This window comes from Microtus pennsylvanicus, chromosome 7, assembly GCF_037038515.1.
Source record: "Microtus pennsylvanicus isolate mMicPen1 chromosome 7, mMicPen1.hap1, whole genome shotgun sequence".
Taxonomy (NCBI): Eukaryota; Metazoa; Chordata; class Mammalia; order Rodentia; family Cricetidae; genus Microtus; species Microtus pennsylvanicus.
Window position 1 is genome coordinate 100,143,843 of NC_134585.1, and position 16,557 is coordinate 100,160,399.

General features: G+C 40.3%; 1 protein-coding gene across 3 annotated transcripts in view; it reads left to right on the forward strand.

Moving 5' to 3' along the window:
- Agl (amylo-alpha-1,6-glucosidase and 4-alpha-glucanotransferase) overlaps positions 1–16,557 on the forward strand; it is a 69,871-nt gene that overhangs the window by 43,303 nt on the left and 10,011 nt on the right. For all 3 annotated transcript variants that reach the window (XM_075981515.1, XM_075981513.1, XM_075981514.1), the window contains exons 15-29: positions 79–180; positions 275–430; positions 546–696; positions 2,075–2,199; positions 2,285–2,397; positions 2,718–2,852; positions 4,121–4,251; positions 4,960–5,096; positions 5,335–5,468; positions 6,225–6,400; positions 7,751–7,853; positions 10,693–10,918; positions 11,269–11,380; positions 14,966–15,101; positions 15,888–16,000. In XM_075981515.1, coding sequence (XP_075837630.1) covers positions 79–180; positions 275–430; positions 546–696; positions 2,075–2,199; positions 2,285–2,397; positions 2,718–2,852; positions 4,121–4,251; positions 4,960–5,096; positions 5,335–5,468; positions 6,225–6,400; positions 7,751–7,853; positions 10,693–10,918; positions 11,269–11,380; positions 14,966–15,101; positions 15,888–16,000 — 2,050 coding nt within the window. The remainder of the gene's footprint in view (positions 1–78; positions 181–274; positions 431–545; positions 697–2,074; positions 2,200–2,284; positions 2,398–2,717; positions 2,853–4,120; positions 4,252–4,959; positions 5,097–5,334; positions 5,469–6,224; positions 6,401–7,750; positions 7,854–10,692; positions 10,919–11,268; positions 11,381–14,965; positions 15,102–15,887; positions 16,001–16,557) is intronic.

Sequence of the window (16,557 nt, forward strand, 5' to 3'; positions counted from 1 at the left end):
TTGCTTCGCTGTGCTAATGGAGAATTTGTGTGGCTGTACATTTGAAAGAACGTGAACTTTTGCTTTCTTCTTTTCCAGCACCGGTCAGCCTACGATGCTCTTCCAAGTACCACGATTGTCTCCATGGCGTGTTGTGCTAGTGGAAGCACACGAGGCTATGATGAGCTCGTGCCTCATCAGGTGTGTTTAACCCACATGAGCAGCGACACCGGTCATTTTTATCCACACTTAATTGTAATCAAGATGTGTGTAACCGAGCTTGGCCTCTCTTCAGATTTCAGTGGTCGCAGAAGAGAGATTTTACACTAAGTGGAATCCTGGGGCGTCCCCATCAAATGCAGGAGATGTTAATGTCCAGAGTGGGATTATTGCAGCCAGAGGTGCCATCAATAGACTCCATCAAGAGCTGGGAGCCAAGGGTTTCATCCAAGTAAGAAGTGGGATTTTCGAGCTCTCTCTCTGGACGTGCCATTTCAAAGGAAGACCTTCTGACCTGAGCGCTTGTGTCCAGATGGGCTCTAAGGCAGTTTCTCTCCAATGCGTAGGTGTATGTGGACCAGGTGGATGAAGACATAGTGGCGGTAACAAGGCACTCGCCGAGCAGCCATCAGTCGGTTGTCGCTGTGTCCAGGACTGCTTTTAGGAATCCCAAGACTTCATTTTACAGCAAAGAAGTGCCCCAGATGTGCATCCCTGGTAACCGAAAGCAAGCACTGGTGGAGTTATAGCATGAAGTTCCACTAGTACATTGTCTTTATGTGTCATATATGACTCACTGACATAAACCTGGTTAAGAAAAGAACTTAGATGGGGACACTTTTCACTGCATGGAACACAACCTGGAGAAAAATATTCCCGAACATTAACACATATATGTGTATATATACATGTGTTTCCTTATACTGTGGATAACATGTCTGTGTTTCTATTTTTACGTATTATAACTTATACACGTACTACATATGCATATATACATATGTGTGCATGTTTAAAAGGCAAATATTAAGTCTGCTCACAACCCATCCTCTGTCCTAGCCTTCTGTCTATCTGGCATTTACCAAGTAGATATTTTCACTATTCTCCATGTAGTCTTCTTACCCACCTACATAGAATTATTTATAACCTTTAAGTACTGTAGTCCTACCTCTAAAAATATAGTCTGTCTCTCTTTGACAGTTATATGGCCCTAAGATCCTCCCTTATTGTTAGTTGATTTTTTTTTTGCTAAATGTCTACATTTCACTCCTTACTATTTTAGATAGTATAGTATAACACAGCATACTCCTACACAAGTAGCAACTGCTTGTTAATTGAAGAGTCTCAAAAAAAACCGTGTGTGTGTGTGTGTATGTATAGGACCGTAGTCATACAGGAGAGCCTAAAGCCTACCAGGCTAGCCCTGGACTTACAGGTGCTGTTCTGTCTCAGCCTCCCAAGTTGCTAGGATTATAGATATACACATCCATGCCCAGCCCACCTTCTTTATTTCTTGCTAGTTTCTAAATATCCATGGCTTTTCAACCTAGCCAGGTGGTAGTGGTACATTACCTTTAATCCCAGCCCTCAGGAGGCAGAAGCAGATGGATCTCTGTGAGTTAGAGGCCAGCCTGGTCTACAGAGTGAGTTCCAGGACAGCCAGGGCTACAAAGTCAAACCCTGTCTCAGTAAACCAAAACAAAAGTTATCAACCTAAAGAATTTTAGGGTTAAATATTCACTACCTACTTTAACTTCATAAATTTATGTTTAGTCTGGTCAGGTCTTTGGTAATGTTCTTTGTTTTTGTTTTGTTTATTTAGTATTTTTGGGTATTGGGTGCTAAACCCAGGGTATCCCTTGTGCCGAGCATACATTGTACCACTGACCTATACTCCCAGCTCCATAGGCACTGTACAGTGCTGCCTTGGGTTTTGTGTTTATCTTGGGCATTCTCAAAACATTTCCATTTTCCAGTTCACTAAATTGTAATATCATCGTTTGTTCTGTGAGTATTTGATCTTTAAAGAGTCTCTACTAACCTTAAATTTTGCATGTGCATTAGAATAGTTTTTATTAAAATGTTTACATTTTCCTAGGCAAAATTGAAGAAGTAGTTCTTGAAGCTAGAACTATTGAGAGGAATACAAAACCTTATAGAAAAGATGAGAATTCAATCAATGGAATGCCAAATATGACAGTGGAACTTAAAGAGCATATCCAGGTATTGGGGTTCTGGTTTTTTACTGTGGTTAATATTTTTAAAAAATTTAAATTAGTAAGTGGATTTCCTGTATTTTTTTCCCAAGCTTCATGAAAGTAAAATTGTCAGACAAGCTGGAGTTGCCACAAAGGGTCCCAATGAATATATTCAGGAAATAGAATTTGAAAATCTATCTCCAGGAAGTGTTATCATATTCAGGTATGTTCATTAGAGTTCAAACTGTTGACTCTACTTATATTGGAAATAGTTTTGGGGGTCTGGAGAGATGGCTCAGTGGTAAAGAGTGCTTGCTGATACTGTAGGGGACACATGTTCAGTTTCCAGTTCCCGTGTCAGGTGGCTCCCAACCACCCATAACTCCCGGTACAGAGGAACCAATGTGTTCTGCTCTCTCTGGGCACCTGCACACATGCAATTTGTACACACAGACACATTTTTTAAAAAAATCTAGAGAAAATAGCATACCTTGTTAAGTTTAAAAAACTGAAAACTACCTGTTTCTTATCAACTTTATTCAGAGTTAGTCTTGATCCACACGCTCAAGTCGCTGTCGGAATTCTTCGAAATCACCTGACCCAGTTCAGCCCTCACTTTAAATCTGGAAGCCTTGCTGTTGGCAACTCAGATCCTATATTAAAAATCCCCTTCGCTTCGTAAGTATTCCTTATTTTGTAGATTTACCACTTTAACAGGATGGTGAGCTACCCCTGGCCCGATCTGGGCAGGTTTAAACGTGCTTTCTCTCCTTGCTACTCAAAGGTGTGGTCTGCAGGCTGTTAATGCCAGCCCCAGCCACTGTTAGCGTTTCGGTCTGTGACTTTATCATGTGTGTGTGTGCACACACGTGCACCTTTTCATTCTTATATGTCTTTCCTCTGGATTTGAAGTTTTAATCCATTCTGCAAACTAACATCTGGGAAGAGGGCACAACAGTTTTCTCACTTGAGATAGAACAAAACAAGAGAAAAGGGAGTACATTCAAGAATATATGTATTCAGCGGACAATGAGGACTACTGAGAACTCAAGAACAATGGCAATGGGTTTCTGATCCTACTGCACGCACTGGCTTTGTGGGAGCCTAGGCAGTTTGGATGCTCACCTTACTAGACCTGGATGGAGGTGGGGGTTCCTTGGACTTCCCACAGGACAGGGAACCCTGATTGCTTTTCGGGCTGGGGGGAGACTTAATTGGGGGAGGGGGAGGGAAATGGGAGGCGGTGGCGGGGAAGAGACAGAAATCTTTAATAAATAAATAAATTAATAAAAAAAAAGGAAAAAAAAAGAATATATGTATTCACAAAAAATGCTGGTTGTATAAATGAAATTACCTGGGCAACTAAGAAGACTTTAAAAATGCAATTTCAACTATTGTCTTAGTCAATGTTCCATTGATGTGAAGAGACACCATGACCACAACAACTCTTATAAAGGAAAACATTTATTTGGGGGCTTGCTTATAGTTTCTGAAGTTTATCTCACTGTCATTATGGTGGTGAACGTGGCAGCACACAGGCAGACCTGGTGCTGTAGAACTAACTGTGAGCTCTACATGGAGATCCACAGGTCGGAGAAAGAGAGAGAACCACTGGGCCTGGCTTAAGCTCTGAAACCCTAAAGCCCACCCCCAGTGACATACTTCCTCTAACAAGGTTATACCTCCCCAACAAGTCCATAGCTTCTAATCCTTCTGAGTCATGCCACTTCTTGATGACCTATTCAAATACCTAATGAGGCCCTTCTTATTCAAGTCACCACATTACTCCTAGTTGGTTTTGGTCAGAATGTTTTATTATATCATCAGCAGAATAGGAACTAGAATGATGTATTTAATATTTATAGTACAGATTTTCTTTTGCTTTTATTTTATAGTAAATGAACTATCAGTATATTTATTAATCTCCTTTATTTTCTAATTCTTAGTATTGCCTCTAAATTGACTTTGGCTGAGCTAAATCAGGTACTTTACCGATGTGAATCAGAAGAACAAGAAGATGGTGGAGGCTGTTATGACATACCAAACTGGTCATCCCTTAAGTATGCAGGTCTTCAAGGTAGGCATAATGATAAAGCTATGTTCTTTTTCTGTAGTGGTCGCCTTTATAGAAGTAAGAGTATACACCTAGACTATCAACACCTAACTCTTGGCTCCTGGTTGATTGACCACTAGTGAGTAGCATAACATTTCTGAACCCCAATTTCTGCCTCAATAAAATATGAATAATATAACCAGTCATGTCATAATACATTTTAATTTTTAGATTAAAATTTTATATTTAACTTTTAGATTAGTTTAAGAGTGTGAGTCTTTTGCTTGCATATATGTATGCATACATGTGCCTGCAAAAGGCAGAAGAAGGTATTAGATCCCCTAGAAGTGAATTTTTGCCATGTGGCCATGTGAGCACTAGGTATCAATCCCATAGAATTGAATTTACAGTGATTTTTGTCATGTGGATGCTGGGAACTGAACCCAGATCTTGTGCAAGAGCATCAAGTAGTCTTAACCACTGAGCCGTCTCTAGTGCATGGTTGTAGTTTTAGTTCTTGGGAGGCAGATGTAGGTGGATCTCTGTGAATTCATTGCCTGTTTGGTCTACATAGTGAGTCCCAGGTCAGCTAGAGCTATACAGTGCCATTGTGGACGTAGCCGTTATGTCTGCCTGGGTTTGTGTTCACTCCAAATCATCAGAGACTGGCCACAAGTAAGCAATGGGAACATTTTGACTTGGCCAACAGTGTAATAATGTCTGAATTTTCAGGATTAATGTCCGTGTTGGCAGAAATAAGACCAAAGAATGACTTGGGGCATCCGTTCTGTGAAAATTTGAGATCTGGAGATTGGATGATTGACTATGTTAGTGGCCGGCTTATTTCACGATCAGGACATATTGCTGAAGTAAGTAGAATGATATTCTAGTCCAAACAAGTGAGGGACCATTAAGAATTATATACTACCCTGTTACAGATAATATTAAGTTTCCTTGAACCATTTTCCTTTCTTGATTTCTTTCAGTTTTAAAGAGTGGTCATCAGTAGGTTACTGGCTGGCAAAGTTGCATGTGTAGATTCAGCTCTTAAAATATACCTAGCCTGTAAACACAACAAATTAACCTTTAACATTATTTCTTTAACAGGTTGGTAAATGGTTGCAGGCTATGTTCTTCTACCTGAAGCAGATCCCACGATACCTTATCCCCTGTTACTTTGATGCTATTTTAATTGGCGCATATACCACTCTGCTGGATGTAGCATGGAAGCAGATGTCAAGGTATCCCCAACAAAGCTTGAGTAAACAGGCATATTTCTGTGGAAACTATACAGAGAGAGTAATTTTGTACTTGATTTTAAAAGACCAAAAGCTAAGGAGCTGTCATATTACAGACTCAGAGCTGAGAAATTTTTTAGCTGGACTGTAAGTGTGTTAGCATACTTTAGTCCGGAACATGCAAAACCAAATGTGGAGTCTCGGTGGGGTTTGTTTTGTTTTGAGAGAGGGTCTCCTGTATTGAAGACTTGAAACACACTGTGGAGGCAAGTATGATCTTACGCTTCTTATCCTCCAGCCTCCGCTTCCAAATGCTGGGATTATGGGTCTGCATCCAGTGTATAAGGCACTGAGGATCAAACTCAGGGCTTCATGCACACAAGATAAGCACCCTACACACAAACACATACATACACCGTGGACACAAACACAGTAATACAGTTTTAAAAATGGGTGGGGATGTTTGGGTGTCTAGCTCAGAAGAGCATCATTTGCCTAGCAAGCATAAGGCCTTGGGTCTAGTCCCCAGCTGGGAGTGGCAGGATAGGGGTGGGGTTTAAATCTGGTCTACAGAGCCTGTAAGAGAGGATATGTAAAAAATAAAATTATAGCATGCGTTCATTAACTTGTTAAATGATATACATAAAATTATTTTTACCATTTTACACATTTCTGTAGAAGAATCAGTGGGCGAAAGGATGTGAAATAAGATTGCTAGAAAGGTAGTGTTTCTGAGATGACCTTGCTGCTTGCTCACAGCTTTGTCCAGAACGGTTCTACCTTCGTGAAGCACCTTTCACTGGGTTCCGTCCAGATGTGTGGAGTGGGAAAGTGCCCTTGTCTGCCTCTTCTTTCTCCCTCGCTCCTGGATGTGCCCTACAGGCTAAATGAGATCACAATGGAGAAGGAGCAGTGCTGTGTCTCATTGGCTGCAGGTAAGGACGTGAGGCAGCTAAATGTAAAAGCCCGCAGTGCTCAACAAGGAGAATGCATGGAAAAATGGTTTTCATGCTACTGTTCAGTAAATTGCTCACTTAATAGCTGCTTGCTCATGATAACTAACTAGTAAGAACTCACATGTGTTTTCGTGGTGGTTGAGTAATCCTTTCTTTTGCAGGTATCTGTTAAATTCCAGTTCTTGTCATTTTAAATATCTTTAATTAAGTACTGTTTCTGTGTGTTTCTTTCCTAATTCTTAAAAGTAAACCAACATTGTAGTTACAAAACATGTTAAATGATTTTTTTTAAATTACATCTTCCTTGTTTGTCAAGTACTTTTAGCCATATCTACTGACACCGTCTCCTGCAACTTGGTTTAAAACATCTGTGGAAATAAGGTGTGCCCAAAGGAAGCCTCTTCATGTAATAAACTTCCAGTGTGTTTTAAAAAATATCAGGTAGTTGAGGCCCATTGCTTCTTGGGGGTTTTGATAAAGTGAAGTGTAAAGTTTACAGCTTTTGAAATTAAACTGAAATATATAAAATATAGCGAAGTAGTAATATCTGTGTGATTCTCTTGGCTAAGTTTAAGCTTTCATTGTCATTGGCTCAGGTATTTCATTGGCTCAGACTTTGTGATATCAATGCTATATATTATATATAACTATTATATAACCATATGCTGTATATATTATGTGTATAACTATATATAGTCATATAGCATATATGCTATATATCTAGCTTATATATCTAGTTATATATAGCTATATACATATATATTGTGTGAGATAAGTATAGCACTATCAATCTGTTATGAAATAATGTGAAATTTGGTGATAAACTTTCACTGTAAATAAATTAATAAACATTTAATTAAATACATTGAACTAATAATTTTATATTTAGATTTATTTATTGCCCTTAGAATCAGGGCAGAATCTTTTAAAGTATGTGTTTAATTATACTGTCATTTCATATGTTAAATATTTGATCTCTAATTTTAAGCTTTTAATTTAAAAGACAAATTAAAACCTGTTCAGCTAACAACCCCCCTCTACTTCTGGTTCTCAGGGCATGGATGTAACTAAATTGTAGAACTCTTGCTGAACAATGCCTTTAATCTCCTTTGGGTCACAGGTGCCCTTTAGACTCTGATATGACCATAAAACCTCATCCCATAAAGCTGACGTTAAGTGCAGACATATATTTCATTGTTGAGGATTTTGGAAGGTTCATGGGCTCCTTCTAATTTGCTCTTTTCTGTAAACCTAAAGTCTGTGTTGATGGAGTAGATGGGATCAAACATAATGCTCTGATTGACACATGACTCTGTTGTCTTTCGCCAGGCTTGCCCCACTTCTCTTCTGGTCTCTTCCGCTGCTGGGGGCGGGATACTTTCATTGCACTCCGGGGGATGCTGCTGGTCACTGGACGCTACTTAGAAGCCCGGTAAGAGCCTCTGCAAACCGCATGCAGTTTGTGGCTCCATGTTCCCTCTTACCCATCTACTGTCAACGTTTGAAAAGTATGTTTTCCTTAGGTGTTTTACTTTTTATTTTGTGTGTGTTTATATGTGTGCAATCACAGGCATGCCATGGTGCACATGTGGAGTTCAGAAGACAGGTTGCTGGAGTTTTTCTCTCCTTCCTCCATGTGGGTTCCAGAAACCCAGTTCAGTGTTAGGCTTGGCAGCAAGCACCTTTACCCACTGAGCTATCTCACAGGCTCCAGATTTGAAAGTCCTACTTCATATTCTTGTCACTAGATTCCATGATAGGTCAGATCTTCTTCAGTGAATTTATCTAAAAAAAAAAATTAGAACCATTTTCTCTCTTCATAAGAAAGTATTGTTAGCTGGATATGGTGGCACACACCTTTAATACCAGCACAAGGGAGGCAGAGGCAGGTAGATCTCTTATGAGTTCAAAGCCAGCTTAGTAGTATTCATAGACAGTTTCAGGTCAACCAGAAATACTTAATGAGATGCTGTCTCAAAACAAACAAACAAACAATAAATTGGGAAGCTAGCAAGATGGCTTAGTGGGGCAAGGTGCTTGATGTGTAAAGGTACTGGCCATGCAAGCTTGGTGACCTGACTTCAGTTCCTGGAACCCACATAAAGGTAAATAAATGACTTTACAAAGTTGTTCTCAGACCTCAGCACATATTCTGCAGCACAGATATGCACACACACTAATAATATAATAATCATACTTTTAAAAATTGGGGAAACTGGAGAGATGGTTCAGTACTTAAGAGGATCCGTGTTTGATTCTTAGCAAACACATGGCAGCTTACAACCATCTGTAACTCCGTTTTTAGGGGATCTGTCACCTCTGGCCTCAGCTAGCATTGCACCAGGAAGACTGGCATACATGCAAGCAAAATACCATACACATAAATTAATAAAATTTTTGTAAATTTAATTTGGAGGGCTGTTTACTTACCTATTAGATCCCCTAAATAATGGCTTAGGAGTTAGGTATAAAGAATCAGAATTCAGCAAAACACAGTGGCAAAGGCTTTTGCCTGTGGCGTGGAGAACTTCTGATGCTGTTCATATCCCCAGCTGACAATGGCATCCTCCCTCTGTGCTGTACGTGGGATGGTCGGCATACTCACCGTACTCTGCTAGATGATGGATGCAGTTACAGGACCCAAAAATCTCTGCCATCAGTAGAATCTCGATTTACCCACAAGGCCTTTCTGGAAGTGGATTGCTACAGCTTCCATAAAAATTTACCCAAACTGAGTTGTTTGCAACAATAGAAATTTGTTCTCTCATAGTTATAGATACTGACATATATCAACATGGTACAGCACAATTGATTTTTTCTGGGATCAGTTTCTTCTTTCTTAGCTCCTGTTGGTTGCTAGAGATTATAAGCATCCCTTAACTTGATACATACAAACCTCTGCCTCCATCGTCACAGGATGCCCTTCCCAAGGTCTTTGTGCTTTTGTGTTCACATACATGTGGCATAACTCATTGAATTAAAGCCCATTTGATTCAGCTTTATTTTACCCTACACTCCGTGACGGTTGGGGGCTTTTTACTTTGCTGTAGCGGCCCCTCAGTCATCACTCTCTGTGCCGTTACAGATTTCTGTCTCTTAGTTTTGCATTCGGCCATCTAAGCCATACATTGTCATCCTATGGTCCACCACTTTTTGTGTGGCCTATAAACAAAACTAGAATAAAAGCTTCCTATGGCACTATTGAAAGATAAGTATTAGCCAGGTGGTGGTAGCACAGGCCTTTAATCCCAGCACTGGGGAGACAGAAGAAGGTGGATCTCTGAGTTGGAGGCCAGCCTGGTCTATAGAATGAGTTCCAAGACAACCAGGGCCACACAGAAAAATCCTGTCTCAAAAAACAAAACAAGAGGTGAGGAGAGGGATAAGTGTTAAACTGAGACATAATGAGGCCTAGCCTTCTTCAGTGACCTTTGCTAGCCAGACCTCACATGTAGATACAAACTGTCCCTAGAGTGCATCCATCTCGCAAGCCAAGTTCTCATTTGTACTGGAATAATACCATAGAAGATAAACCGCCATCTATCAGTTATTAATGTGGGTAATAGTTGGCATCTGCTGTTGTTGTTTTGAGTTTTCTTTGATTTGTTTCTTTGTTTTAAAGCAGGCCCTTACCATGTAGCCCTAAATAGCCCATAACTCAGCCTGTAGGCCAGATGACCTGGGACTCACAGAGCTCTTCCGACTTGTACCTCCTGTGTGTTGGGATGAATTATAGTTTTAAGGCCAGTTTCTGTCCATTTGTTTTCTTATGTATTTACTTTGTTCTTGATACCTACTATTTAAAGTAATAAACTGCATATTAGAGGATTACTTCTATATGAAAATAACATAGACTTCAAACACAGAAATTGGGGGCTAGAGACATGGCTCAGTGACTAATGGCACTCACTGCTCTTGAAGAATTCAGTTCCCAGCACCCACATGGTAGCTCACAACCTTCTGTAATTCCAGTTCCAGGGATCCATCACACTTCTCGCCCCCATGGGCTCCATACACATGTGGTACACATATGCACACACAGGTAAACACTCATACACAGGTAACAAAAATAAATACATCATTTTTAAAATAGAAGCTAAAACTATGGCTTTATAAATTCGCAACTGGGAGCTGACTCCAAAGATGACTAGAGAGAAAAACTGCTCTGGGAGCTTGGGCGTCCCCCAGACCCTTGGAAAAGAGACTGTTTTTTCCCTTCAATTTTATAAGTGTTTTCATCTCAAGTGATCTATTTATTTCTGTTGTCTTAGGAATATTATTTTAGCATTTGCTGGTACCCTGAGGCATGGCCTCATTCCTAACCTCCTGGGTGAAGGAACTTACGCCAGGTACAACTGTCGGGATGCCGTATGGTGGTGGCTGCAGTGTATTCAGGACTATTGTAAGATGGTTCCAAATGGTCTAGACATCCTCAAATGTCCAGTTTCTAGAATGTATCCCACGGACGATTCTGCACCTTTGCCTGCTGGTACACTGGTAAAGAGCATTTCTTAAAATAATTTTTAATGAAATGTGACTTTATTTTTAATGTAAAATATTAAGAATCCAAGTCATAAGGATTCAATTATCAAAAAAAAGTTGAATATGAATCTTTATTTAGTGTTGACACCGTGAGAGGTCACAGAGATTAGACTTGCTCCCTGGTTAAACACAGACAGCCTGGGAGCACAGGAGCTGCTGCTTTCCCAGCCCCACCTGCTTCCTACTTCCTCCCCAAGGGGAGTATTTATCTAGTAATGCATATATATTACTAGAGTTTGGACTTAGGGGAAAATAAGAGTCGAATCCATTTCTAACAGAGGACGCATTCTTGCTCTCTCCAACAGGATCAGCCATTGTTTGAAGTGATACAGGAAGCTATGCAAAGGCACATGCAGGGCCTTCAGTTCCGGGAGAGGAACGCCGGCCCCCAGATAGATCGGAACATGAAGGACGAGGGTATGTAACCCACCCCATAGTTAAGACTTAACGGTGCTATTTCTGATCTCTCCAAGCTAAAAAAAAAAAATCAAGGTTTATATCTTTTGTCAGCCAATTTTCAAGATAATATTGGCTTTTATAATTTATTTTATGTATGTGTGTGTGAGTTTTTACCTGCAAGTGTATGTGCCATGTACATGCCTGCTGCCTGCAGAGGTCAGAAGAGAGCATCAGAGCCCCTAGAACTGGAGGTAGGGAACCACTGGCCGTGGAATCCGGGTCCTCCACAAGAGCAACAAGTATTCGTAACTGCTGGGCCATCTCTCCAGTGCCTGGTGTTATAGTTTATAATCACAATGTTAGTATAGTTTTTTTCTGCCAGGTAAGCACATGCCTGTCATGGAGCACAGGAGGTAGAGGCTTGACTGTCCTGAGTTCAAGGCTATCCTGAGCTTCACTGTGAAACCTTATCTCAAAAATGTAAACAGGAAGCCCAGCGTGGTGATGCACACAGGTCTATAGTCCCAGCACTCAGAAGGCAGAGCTACAGAGTGAGTTCCAGATCAGCCAGGGTTATAGAGAGAAACCCCCTCACAAAGCAAAATAAATAAATAATCAAACAGAAGAAGGAAGAAAAAAATTATAGTTCTGTGAGTTGTTATATGCCAGCCATTATAATGATGTCTTTACCAATGTTATTCCTACTTAACTCCTGAAAACATTAGTAATGAATTACATTGGACTTGAGAGATGATGGTTCAGCGGTTAAAATGCATGGAGAACAAGTGAAAGAACTGGAGTTCAGATCTCTAGACCCTATGTAAAAGTCAGGTGAGCCTGATAATTCCAGCCCCCGAAGGCAGAGGCGCAGTATCTCCGAACAAGTAAGGCGGCTCCAGAGACCATCTCACACTGGGGAGCTTGGTCTGATTGAGAGACCCTGACTGTACAAAGGTAGAAGAGGAAGCAAGGAAGATTTGACATCAACCTTGGGCCTGCACACACTTGTGCGCGCGTGCGCGTGTGTGTGTGTGTGTGTGTGTGTGTGTGTGTGTGTGTGTGCACTAGTATACACAGGGGGACACATGCATGCACTGTACAGATAGAAATACCTGAATCAGTTTTTTAAGTAAAAGAATATGTTACATTACTCTTAATTATTACAAAATGAAGGAATGGAAAGTTGGCTTCTCAGAGCTGCTGGTGGCAAAGGAAGAATATCACCCATGGTTGCCTCTGTGTAGACCAGGCTGGCCCCAGCACCTCTACAGTGCTGTATTTGTATATCAACTTAAAGTAGTTACACTCTCTTAACTCATTGGCCCTAAGGCCAGCCAGTACAAGGCTGATTATCTCATTTCCCCTCGTCCCTTCTCACTTTGGGAATGGTTTTGATGACTTTGGTGTATATTTACTTTGTAATTTTAAAAGAATTGCAGATTGATAAAAAGTTGTAAAAATGATAGATAGGGTACAGCAGACCCTTCCCCCAGTCTTAATATAACTGAGGTAACCAATCAGAATCAAGAAATGTGGTATGATGCTACTAACTAGACTGTAGACCTCATTCATTTCCACCAGTTCTCATATTAACTCATGTTGGGCTGTGTGTTCCTGAAGCCACTAACATATAAAGATGCAGACCTAATCCATCATCACAAACATTTTTCCCTGTCCACCTGGGTCTTACTACTAATCTCTGCCTCCCTACACTGTCATTATTTTGAACATATTTATAAACTCATTGTTTGTTTATTGTTTTGGACTGGTCTCTCTATGTAGCTCTGGGTGTCTTGGGACTCACATGTAGACCAGGCTAGTCCTGAACTCACGGTGATTATCTGCCTCAGCCTCCTGAGTGCTGGGATTAAAAGTCTGTGCCATATCCCTAGCTTTGAAAATATTAAATAAAATTGAATACTCAGTATGTAACTTTTTTGACTGATCAAGATAGGATCTTGCTATGAAGCCTTAGCTGGCCTAAAAGTTGCTATGTAGACCAGACTAGCCTCACTCATGGTGATTTATTATGTATAGTAGTAATACACAAATATTTATCCAAGCTATTTGGTAACAATCCCTGATACAATTTTATCCTTCTCTAAGAGAAGTCAATGGAAACAAGATTCCAAAGAATGTTTTATGGTATGTCTAAGACGTTTTAGGGTTTTGTTGTTGTTGTTGTTGTGAAACATTTCAACTTTAAGTAAACAAAATAATTTTTCCTTTGCATTGGGCATTGAAATGAAATATATTAATATTTTACTATATTGCCTTTTTTGTTTTGTGTGGTTGGTTGGTTGGTTTAGTTTTGGGTTTTGTTTGTTTGTTTGATTGATTGTTTCTTTTTCAGATAAGTTCTCTGTGTAGTCCTGACTGTCCTGGAACTCACTATGTAGACCAGGATGGTCTTGAAACTCACAGAGATCTGCCTGCCTCTACCTCCTGAGTGCTGAGATTAAAGGCATGTGCCACTATACCTAATTTTAAAAAGTTTTTTTTTATATGTAACCTTTTGTAACTTCTTCCCTAAACCATTTTGTCTTAGGAACTCATCTGTTTGTTCCATATACATTCTGTTTTTTATTTAAAGGGCAGAGCATTTCCTAGTGTACACACGCTAAGCCATCCCTCCACCAAGTGATGACTTATGATTTCCTCGTGTACATATGCTAAGCTGTCCCTCCACTGAGTAGTAACTTATGATTTTGCTAATGTAAGCAGTACTTTAGAATGAACATCATGTATACGTGTGTTTTCTTGAAGGAGAAATAAAATTTACATGTATTTATTATTATAAAACTTAATGATTTTTAGTTTCTTTCAGGTTTTTGTTTTGCTTGTTTTGTTTTTAAAGAGTCTCATTGTGTAGTCTCATTACCTAGCCTCAAGCTCACTGTATAAGCCAGCTTCAAACGTGTGATTCTCCTGTGTCGACTTCCGTTGACCTGTGCAGAACTCTTCTGTTTAACTTGGGATCCGAGGACCTGAAAGAATGGGGTGGACTACAGTGTAACACTGTAGACACCTTATTTCAGTTTCAGTGTGCTTTTATACACAAATGTAACAAAGAAAGCAATGATCAGAGGAAGGTTTGAGTTAAAAAAAATATGTAAACAACCATCAGTAAGCTCCTACTAAGAATGAGCAGAGCTGCCCTTTTTCAGAACTTTCTCAGGACAGACCAGTTTAAACACCATTTCCTGGCACATTCTATTGATTATATCTGGGGAAGCACGAAAGCAAAGCAGAGGCCATATGCAGATTCAGAGCACACTGGGGACAGCACTCAGCATGTCCTTTCACCAGACTGGGTTCTGTAGCTATGTTCTGACATCCAACAAGAATAAGCCTGTCTTGTACACTGAATGTACATGTTTGTCATGAGAAGCACAAAATCACGTCCAGAACAACCAGAGAACAAGAGGCACTGAGGTAACAGGCTCTGCCTTTCTCCTGGAGCCTCTGTCACAGCTCCCCACGGCACTGTTCACCACGTGTCATGGCCGTGTTCAGACACCCCTGCCTCTGCCTCCTGAGTGCCCGGGTTACAAACCTGTGCCATCATGACTATTTTATACGTGTTTGTTTTGCTTTTTTTAGGTTTCAATATAACTATAGGGGTTGATGAAGAAACGGGATTTGTCTATGGAGGGAATCGCTTCAACTGTGGCACGTGGATGGATAAGATGGGAGAAAGCGACCAAGCTAGGAACAGAGGAATCCCAGCCACCCCGAGGTAGAGTTCATTTTGGATGCTCCAGCAGTGATGCTCTTGTGATTCCAGTTCTTTTTGCATACACACTTACTCACGGAATCTTTTGTTACTCACCACAGTCTCCGCATCATTCCAGATCCTTCTCTTCATTTCCTCCTCAGCTCCTCCCTTCCTTTCCCCATTATACAGATTAGCAGCTGTCTTGGGCTAAGTCATCAAGTAGAGTGACCTGGTCTCCTCCAGGAGATCTGGATTTTGCACCTCTGCAAGAATTTCAAACATTTTATAATTCATCATCTTAATGGTTAAGACATTTTCTTTAAATTAAAAAAAAAAGTTAGAGGGCTGGAGAGATGGCTCTTCCAGAGGACCTGGCTTCAATTTCCAGCACCCACATGGCAGCTCCTGACTATCTGTAAATCCAGTTTCAGGGAATCTGACACCTTTACACCAATGCACTTAAAATAAAGTTAAATAAATCACAAAAATAATTCTTTAAAGAAATTGTTACAATTATTTGTGGAGTGGAGGAAGCACATGTGTGTGTTCATGCCACAGCACACGCATGGAGGTCAGAGGACCACTTGCGGAAGTCAGTTTGCTCTTCCCGCCATGTGGTTCTCAGGTCATCAGACTTGGCACCAGGGGCCTTCACCTGCTGAGCCATCTCACCAGCCCTGGCTAAGACATTTCCTAATCCGAACTTCTACCACTGAGTTACATCCCCAACCCAAAATTACTTACTGAATGCCCTTTAAATAATGCTTAAATAAGTTCAACATAGAGAATAAATCTTTTTAATTTTAGAGATGGATCTGCTGTGGAAATTGTTGGCATGTGCAAGTCTGCTGTTCGTTGGTTGCTGGAATTGTCCAAGAAAAATATTTTCCCTTACCATGAAGTCAGCGTGAGAAGGCACGGTAAGGTGGCCTGTTTTACAAGGAGCACCAAGGTACTAACCTTTGTTTCCATCATCGGACTGAAGACCCAAAATTTTAAGAAGCAAGAAAAGTCATTAATTTACCGATGTGGAAATTATGATGAAGTTGGTTACTAACGACATTCCCACAGCACCCCTGAACTGACAGAGGAAGGCAGCATCATGCTGGCCTCATTGTGCGTCTCTCTTCCCTAACTTTGTGAGCAAGTTACATTCTCTGAACAGCTGGAAATCATTACATTTTTTTCTGGAACAATTTCTATACAATAGGAATAATGTTTGAGCTACCCACACAACTTTAAACTTTGTAAAAAGTAAAAAGAATTAGGTAAAGCCAATTGTATTTTTAATTCAATGTATGTGAAATGTTCAACGTGTGATGAATATAAAGTTATTCCTGGGCCCTTTACATTCTTTTTAGGAGAGGCAGCTGGTCTTTGAACTTATACTTTCATCCAAAGTAGCCACATTTTCCAAAACATAAATAATGTGTTTCACAAGTAAGCTAAATATGAGGTTTTAGCAATAGTACTTGGG